Here is an 8813-nt window from a genome sequence, read left to right as displayed (position 1 = left end):
TAAAGCATTTCATCTAACATACATCATTTTGACCAAAAGACCTTACACTAGATCCTTTACTGCCTTATAGGCTCTCTGACTGTTCCATAGATAGGCATTTTACTTCTTCCAGGTGTGTGTCCTCTCCACAACGTCACAAACCTCTTCCACAGCAGGACCCCCATCTTGGTCTCACAGATCCTTAATCCAGGAAAGAACTTTGGGCATCACCTGGCCCTATCTTCCTAATTTAAATGTATCCATCTATTGGACTCTTGAGTTTCTCCAAGTCTCTCAGCGTCCTGGGGTCATCTTTCCCTCTGTGTTTGGCTAGAAGGACCCACCTCATGCTGTCCCCAACCCCCAGTACAATAGGAAATCCATGTCCTGAACTCTGTCTTTGGGAATTCTTGAGGGGCAGTAGTGTGTAGTGTTTAAGAGAATGGGTTTGAAGCTTGGGTTCACATCCCAGCTCTGCCACTTACTTGTGGTATGACCTTGTATTAGTTATTTAACTTTATGCCTCAGTTTCCTTGTATATAAAATGGGGATAGTCAAAGTTCCTCCTTTGCAGGGTTGGTATAGCATTAAATGACTTACAAACAATATACAAATATAAAGCACTTAGCACTGTACCTGCCACTCTATTATTTACAATAAAATTATTTGCTTTTATTACCTGTTTCTGCTGAATTCTTGACCTACTATGTGCCTTGTTGCTTTCTCCTCTTGTTATCCGGGGAAATTGGGTATTTTCTTTCCCATTGGGTGCTGGGGGTGGGGTCCTTACAATATCTCAAGAAAAAGAATTTTCTGAGATTCGCGCGGGAGGATAAGTGATTTTTACTTGAGTGGAATTACATCCCTGGGTCTCCAAAGTCCTATTCCAGTCATAGAAGAAGAGTAGCTGGGGTTTCAGTAATGCTAGAAGCAAAGCCAGTATCCAGTTTTCATTCCATGTTGCAGCCAGGTCCAGTTCAACATCAGGCTAGTTTCAGTCTATTAGTCCATTGTGTGTGGGGTTCGTGAATGCCAGGAAGTGGAAGCGAGAGAGCACCACAAGCCAGGAGTCAAGTGCAACATACCAAGAGGAACCAAGAGAAACTAAGAGCAACAAGAGAACAAATGCCTTTGTTTAGGGGATTAAATATCCCAAATTTTATGCCCTTGCCATGGCCAGAAGGTTGAGAACCACTGCTATAGGTGCAGCCTTCCATGATTATGGTTATCCAGGATAGAGTAAAACAAATCAGTATTACAGCCTTAGTCCAGTATATGGAATTTTTGTCCCACAGCATTATCTAGATTTTTTCTGATTTCTCCAGTTTGACATGTGCTTATGGGTATGTGTGTGTGGTTTATCAGCTATATAGATTCCTGTATCCACCACCACAATTCAAATACCAAATAGTTTTATTACCATAAAAAACTCCTTTATAACCACACCTACCTCTTCTCTTCTCTTCAGCCCTAACCCCTAACAACCACTAATCTGTTCTCCATCTCTATAACTGTCACTTCAAGAATATCATAGAAATAGAATCATATAGTATGGAACCTTTAAGGACTGGCTTTTATCAACATAAGTTACCTTGAGGTTCATACAAGTTGTGTCATGTATCAATAATTCATTCCTTTTTATGGTTGAATGATATAGATTATTATAAAACTAATTTATTTGCAATTTTTTTTTTATCTCAAGACAACTTAGAGCACAGTCCCAGGAAGCTATCAAATTTATATGTTTGTATATGTGTGTGATTTTATATATATGAACAATAATATCTTAATTTGACAATTCATGAAGATGTGTAGTCTTGCCCTATGATGAGATGCAGGGGACCCAAAAGTCTTAAGAAAGTATATAAAACACCAGGAAAATCATCAGTAGAACTTTTCCTTTGGTCTTTTAACAAATAATTTAATTTTGTGACTCTTGTTATTATTAAACTAGAGGCCCAGTGCACGAAATTTGTGCATGGAGGGGGGGTTCTCTCAGCCCAGCCTGCACCCTCTCCAACTGGGGCCCTTGGGGGATGTCCGACTGACAGTTTAGGCAAGAACCCTGTGGAATCGGGCCTAAACCGGAAGTCAGACATCCCTCTCACAATCTGGGATGCCTGGCTCCTATCTGCTCACCTGCCTGCCAGCCTGATCACCCCTAACTGCCCTCCCCTGCTGGCATGATCTCGCCCCCAACTGCCCTCCTCTGCTGGCCAATTTGGTTCTGATTGGTCTGTTCCTATGCCAGTCAGCATCAAAAGCTCCGCCTCCTAGACAGCCATTGGTTCTTCACAGCACCCAGATTTGGTTCTGATTGGTCATTTCCTATGCCAGTCAGCATCTCTGGGCCTATCTCCGGGCCTGATCAGAGAGGCAGGGCAGAACAGCAGCCCCCACAGAGGCCGCGAGAGAAAGAAAGGCCTGGCTGCTGGTGAAGCCTGGAAAGAAAGAGGGAGAGAAAGAGAGAGGCAATTAATGATCAATAGCTGCCACTGAGGCTGCGGATCAGACCCCGCCTCTCTCTCTGGGTCTCAGCCCTCTGGGCAGTCAGTGCTGGGTCACCAGGCTACAGCAGGGCAGTCAGTGCTGGGTCGCCATGGCAACTCAGCACTGACTGAAGGACTTCCGGGTTGGTCAGCCTTTGGTTGTGATCATTCGTTACGATCCTGGGCTTTTATATATTAGGATACTAGAGGCCCAGTGCATGAAATTCGTGCATGGGTGTGTGTGCCTCAGCCCAACCTGCATCCTCTCCAATCTGGGACATCCCTCTCACAATCCAGGACTGCTGGCTCCTAACTGCTCACCTGCCTGCCTTCCTGATTACCCCTAACCGCTTCTGCCTGCCAGTCTGATCGCCCCCTAACCACTCCCCTGCCGGCCTGATTGATGCCTAACTGCTCCCCTGCCAGTCTGATCTCCCCCTAGCTGCCCTCCCCTGCTGGCCCAATTGCCCCAAAACTGCCCTTCCATGCTGGCCTGATGGCCCCAACTGCCCTCCCCTACTGGCCTGGTTGCCCCCAACTGCCTTCCCCTACTGGCCTGGTTGCCCACAACTGCCCTCCCCTGTCGGCCATCTTGTGATGATGTGAGGGCGTCGCGCAAGGGCTCGAGGACCACCTAGGCTTTTATTAGTATAGATGAAGATCTTAGTTCTTCCCAAAGGAATACTGTAAAGATAATTAGCTAAAAGAGAGTATTGGACAACATTTAAAACTCCTTTTAAAATGGTTTTATATACCCATAACACATTCTATTGCTTTCCCAACACACAGGCTTCAGAATGCTTCTTTTCTGGTTTGTTTTCTTCAATAATTGTCATGTCTGATATGTAAATCTAAGAAGTTGGTTTGTTACTGTTTCTGTGTATTCTGCCATAAGATGTAAGACACCTAGATAAGACACATGATCTTTGTTAAAGCACATAAAGCAGCATGAGCATTAGCATGTTTACGCAAGTCCCCTTGTCTCCAAGTTCTATGAGGTTGACTTGGGGGAGCCCAGAGAGATGCTACATGTACAGCTGAGGACACCGAGCTTGGAGAACTGGCCATTATACAGTTAGTAACTTTGTCTCAGAGGGAATCATAACCTCTTTCTCAAGACTGTTCACTGAAATACAAGCCTAAGAAATAGCCAGGTAAAGTGGAAGACAGTTCAGAGTAACAATTCCCCAGTCCACAAATGGATTAAGGATACATCTTGGTTTTGTGTATCTGTATTTATATGTATATAACATCCTCCCCTCTGTCGTGCTTCACTTGCAGCTAGAGGTGCAGTGTCCTCCTGGCATCACCATTGGCTTTGTTATGGACCACTGGAACCTGTGCCGGGCGGTGTACAGCATCCAAAATGAGAAGAAAGAAAATGTGCTGAGCGTTCGTGGGCCATGCTCAACCTATGGCTGTGGCTCAGATTCTGTGTTTGAGGTAAACAAATATAAAAATAATGTTTCTTCTATTTTTTCTGCGTGTACTAACACACTTCAGAATGATTTGGTTTAGATCATTTTTCATGTGAATCAATAAATTAGTATGAGGAGTTAACTGGTTGACATTATGTGATTTTCAAATTATTGTTACTGGATTGCTTAATGTTTTCTAAAATGTAAGATCTTTTAAAAATGATTTTAGTGTTTTGTAAAGATAAGAGAAACCATTAAAACATTAATCCTGAGAGTAAGTAGCCTGACATACATCTATTTAATTATTGGTTGTATTTAATTAACTGTTTTTTACCAAAGATTTCCAGGATCAGAAAATATGCCCTGAGGAATGAAAGTGCCCACCTTCGCACAGAACCTGTGGCCCCCGAGGCTATGCACGTTGCTTATTTGCAGAATAGAAGTTTGTGTCCTCAGGAAACAGGACAATGTTGATAACATATATAAAACTCATAGCTATAACATTTTCTCAGGAAAAAGAAAAATCCTTTTGTTTTGCCTTCATGGATACAAAATGATTGCATATAATCCTGTGAATCTGACAAAGGAGATGCCTAGAAATATTTCATGAGCTTCTAGGAATCCTTTCTGAATGCCTTGTAATTCAGCAAGGCTCATCATCTAAAATTGCTCCTTCTAGTATTGCCCATGACACTCAATAAACTTCCCTTAGTTCTCAGTTTACTTTACCATGTCATCAAGCATTGTTTACTTTTTAAAAGACCATGTGGAGAAATAGAAAATATAGATAAGCTAGATTTCAGGGTCAGGCTGTGTGGGATCATTCAGATCACTGAAAGTCAATGTCTGACTGTTTTTCCTCTGGCAAGTGCCAGTGTTCCCCTTATAGAAGCTGAAGTCTTTTGGGATCCTGGCATAATTTAAGAAGATTGATTTGTTTGGCACACATGAGTTTAAGTGTTTATATGGAGTTTGTGAAGTGCACAGAACCATGCCTCATGTGTTTCCCTAGACTAGAAGAAATTCCTTTCTAATCCCGAATTCCCACCCTTTGCTATATGGAGAAGAACTTCAAAAAAATCAGTTCAAGTCATACCTCCCTAATAACTCATTTGAAGATGAAGAAAGAGCATTGGCCTGAGAAGTATAAGATATACAGTATTAGTTACCATAAAGTCTAATTCTTATCTTCCTAGGTCAAAGCCATCAATGGTGTCTCTAACATCGGCAGTATTATTAGAAAGTGGAATGGTTTAATGTCAGCCATGGGCAATGCTGACCACTTTGACATTCACTTCCCATTAGACCTGGATGTGAAGATGAAAGCTATGATTTTTGGAGCTTGCTTCCTCATTGTAAGTCTTTTGCTTTTGAGTTATCTTGAGAGAATTATTATTTCTGATAAGAAGCAGTGTAGAAGAAAGGCAGTAGCTTTGAAACTAGACCAAGTTCTGTCTCTACCACTTATTAGTTACACTAGAGGCCTGTTGCAGGAAGATTCCTGCAAGAATAGGGCTTCCGGAGACCGTAGCGAAGCAGAGAAGGGAGCGAAGCCCACTGAGGCGGGCTTAGCTCCCTTCTCCGCTGCCTCGCTCCTTCCCTTCGCCGCTTTGCCCTCGGCTCCCTCCCGTCTCCACCGCTTCGCTCCCTTCCTTCTCCACTGCCTCGCTTCCTCCCTTCTCCACTGCCTAGCTTCCTCCCTTCTCCGCTGCCTCGCTCTGTTCCTTTTCCACTGCCTCGGCTTCCTCCCTTCTCCGCTGCCTCGCTCCCTTCCTTCTCCGCTGCCTCGCTTCCTCCCTTCTCCACTGCCTCACTCCGTTCCTTTTCCACTGCCTTGCTTCTTCCCATGTCCACCGCCTCGGCTCCCTCCCTTCTCCACCACTTCACTCCCTCTCATGTCCGCTACCTCAGCTCTGCTCCTATCTCTGCTACCTCCGATCCGTTCCCTTCTCTGCCTCTTGGCTCCCTTCTGCAGTGCTTGGCTTCCTTCTACACTCTCTTCAGTCTTCACTGGGCACCTGTGTATGCAAATTAACCGTCATCTTTGTTGGGTTAATTTGTGTACTCTTCTGATTGGCTGGTGGGTGTAGTGAAGGTACAGTCAATTAGCATCTTTGTCTTTTATTAGTGTAGATGTTTTGTAAAGTGTTTACACTTGCAAGCCTCAGTCTCCTTGTCTATAAAATGAATATAAAAATACATCTATTTTCAAGGTTATAAATGTTAACTACCATATGAATAAAGGGGCAAGAGAGTGCTTGGAAGGTATTAGGCATCCAGTGGGATCATCATTGCATGTTATTAATTATTTTTATTACTTAAAAAAAAACCTATCTTCCCTAGCCAGTTTCGCTCAGTGAATAGAGCATCAGCCTGGGGACTAAAGGGTCCCACGTTCAATTCTGGTCAAGGGCACATGCCCAGGTTGCAGGCTAGATCCCTAGTGTGGGGCATGCAGGAGGCAGCTGATCAATGATTCTCTCTCATCATTGATATTTCTATCTCTCTCTCCCTCTCCCTTTCTCACTGAAATCAATTATATATATATATATTAGAGGCCTGATGCACAAAATTTGTGCAAGAGTAGGCCTTCCTTCCCTCGGCTGCCAGCACCGGCTTCCCTCTGGCACCCGGAACCCAGGCTCCTCTTGGAACCCCAGCTTCCTCCAGAAGGTCATACAGAATGACACTTTTATTATTATAGATAGACGAGTGGCCTGGTGCACGAAATTCGTGCATGGGGGTGGGGTGTCCCTCAGCCCGGCCTGCACCCTCTTCAATCTGGGACCCCTCGGGGGATGTCCAACTCACAATCCAGGACCACTGGCTCCTAACTGCTCACCTGCCTGCCTACCTGATTGCCCCTAACCATTCTGCCTGCCGGCCTGCTTGCCCCAACTGCCCCCCCTGCCGGCCTGCTCACCCCCAACTGCCCCCCACTGGCCTGATCACCCCCAACTGCCCTCCCCTCCTGGCCCTAACCGCCTCTGCTTCAGCCCCGCCACCATGGCTTTGTCCGGAAGGTCTCCTGGTCTAATTAGCATATTATCCTTTTATTAGTATAGATATTTTTTAAAGCCTATCCTGTGACTTCTTAACGAAATAAAATAACTCTAAAGCTGATGTCCTTTTTCTCCACCTCACTGTCTCTCTGTCAGTGTACTACTTGGTGTTACACTGTCCTTAGATTTATTAGGTGCGGTCCCCTTGCTGTATTTCTGACTAATTAGTGGTTAATAGTCATAAGTAAAGCATAGATTGATAATATTTACCCAAAATATCTCACTAATATATTGCATTTGGTATATTTAGCGTATTTAATATTGATTATCAAGTTTTTTTCCTTTAACAATAAAAATTTACTTAGTATTCCAAATGGAGAACATATTGGCTAACAACAGTTTTAAGTATGTAATTGCTGCTCTTTATATTAAGTCCTCTTTATAAAGATTTATCAGATTTCTTAACTGGTCTGGGAAGATTGCCAGATAAATTATAAAGGATAATGTTTTATGCATTACATCAAATTATTTATGTATTTATATACATAGTGCTCTCTCTCCCTCTCTCTCCCTCTCTTTTTCCAATTTCAGGACTTCATGTATTTTGAAAGATCACCACAACATTCATCAAGATAGATGGACAAAGAAAATCAGCAGTTATGGTTTTTTAAAAGTTAGAAAAAGTTGGATTGGGCTTACAGTCAATCCTCAATTATGTGCCTGCTTTTGAAGATTACTTTTATTTCATGTTAGCTCTGACAGGCAGCCTGAGAGTGTAAGAACACAGTCTAATGTGCGTTTCAGTTGAGAATCTGTCTCGTTGTCTACTTGTTAAACTAGGAGTTCATCCTGAAAAAGCTTTGACTCATTAACCCAGTAAATGTAGATATGATGAGCTGGAAAACACTTTAATATAAGATAGGGGAAAATGAATCCCAGAGTTCTCACATTAATAGCTAACGTTCATCAACATATCTTCTCACCAATGACAAATTTGACTCGAGATGAAAAGAACAATATTCTTCATCTTTAAAAACAAAAGGAAGGCAGGCAGAAGTATTCTATTTTATTGTACAAGGAACATTTTACCTGTGCACATGTATCAATGCCTCATTTTGCAAAATTTTTAAAAGTTTCAATGGAAAACTTGATTTCATTATCAAATAAAACTGTTTTTATCATAATGTTTATGTTTTCCATGCCTGCCCCCTTGTTCATGGACAGTCAAGAACTGCCTTATACCACATGTACCAGTTAATAATGGACATTTTTTTCACTAGATGGAGTTACACATATGTTGATATATATATATGCGATTTGATATGTATGCTATTTTGTTGTATTGACAGCAAGCTTCCAAACTTCATATGTCAAATTTGCTGAAGGTGTTAACATCATAGATATTTTTAGGCTTAAAAATGTCGAATTTCTTGCCAAAAAAAGAGCATTTGTGGGAAGTTTTAATTCATTACTTTATTTTGAAGAAAAGTGCTGCTGAAAGTTATTGTATACTTTGGGAAGCTTATAGTGAACATGCTCCATCTCAAGATACTTGTGAATGCTGGCTTAAATGCTTTAAAAGTGATGATTTCAATGTGAAAGACAAAGAACGTCCAGGTCAACCGAAAAAGTTTGAAGACCAACAATTACAAGCATTATGGGATGAAGATGCATGTCAAACTCAAAAACAACTTGCAGAAAGATTAAACGTTGCTCAACAAACAATTTCTGATAGTTTACAAGAAATGGGAAAGATTTTAAAGGAAGGAAAATAAGTGCCACATCAACTGAACGAAAGACAAATGGAAAATTGAAAAGTCATCCGTAAAATGTTGCTTCAATAGCATGAAAGAAAGTCTTTTTTGCGTCGAATTGTGACTGGTGATGAAAAGTGGATTTATTTTGAGAATCCCAAATGCACAAAA

The 8813-nt window shown here is 42.1% G+C and overlaps 1 protein-coding gene across 4 annotated transcripts in view; it reads left to right on the top strand.

Annotated features, from left to right (window-relative positions):
• The window catches only part of PLSCR4 (phospholipid scramblase 4), a 67258-nt gene extending 59186 nt beyond the window's left edge, over positions 1-8072 (top strand). For 3 of the 4 annotated variants that reach the window (XM_023753746.1, XM_006088628.3, XM_023753748.1), the window contains 3 exons: positions 3750-3911; positions 5083-5241; positions 7480-8072. In XM_023753746.1, coding sequence (XP_023609514.1) covers positions 3750-3911; positions 5083-5241; positions 7480-7524 — 366 coding nt within the window. In that variant the 3' untranslated portion in view covers positions 7525-8072. The remainder of the gene's footprint in view (positions 1-3749; positions 3912-5082; positions 5242-7479) is intronic. The other variant, XM_023753747.1, reaches the window with a different exon arrangement.
• The last annotated feature ends 741 nt before the right edge of the window (positions 8073-8813 follow it).

This window comes from Myotis lucifugus, unplaced genomic scaffold, assembly GCF_000147115.1.
Source record: "Myotis lucifugus unplaced genomic scaffold, Myoluc2.0 scaffold_50, whole genome shotgun sequence".
Taxonomy (NCBI): Eukaryota; Metazoa; Chordata; class Mammalia; order Chiroptera; family Vespertilionidae; genus Myotis; species Myotis lucifugus.
The sequence above is the reverse complement of the archived record's forward strand: the minus strand, read 5'-3'. Positions and strand labels throughout refer to the sequence as shown.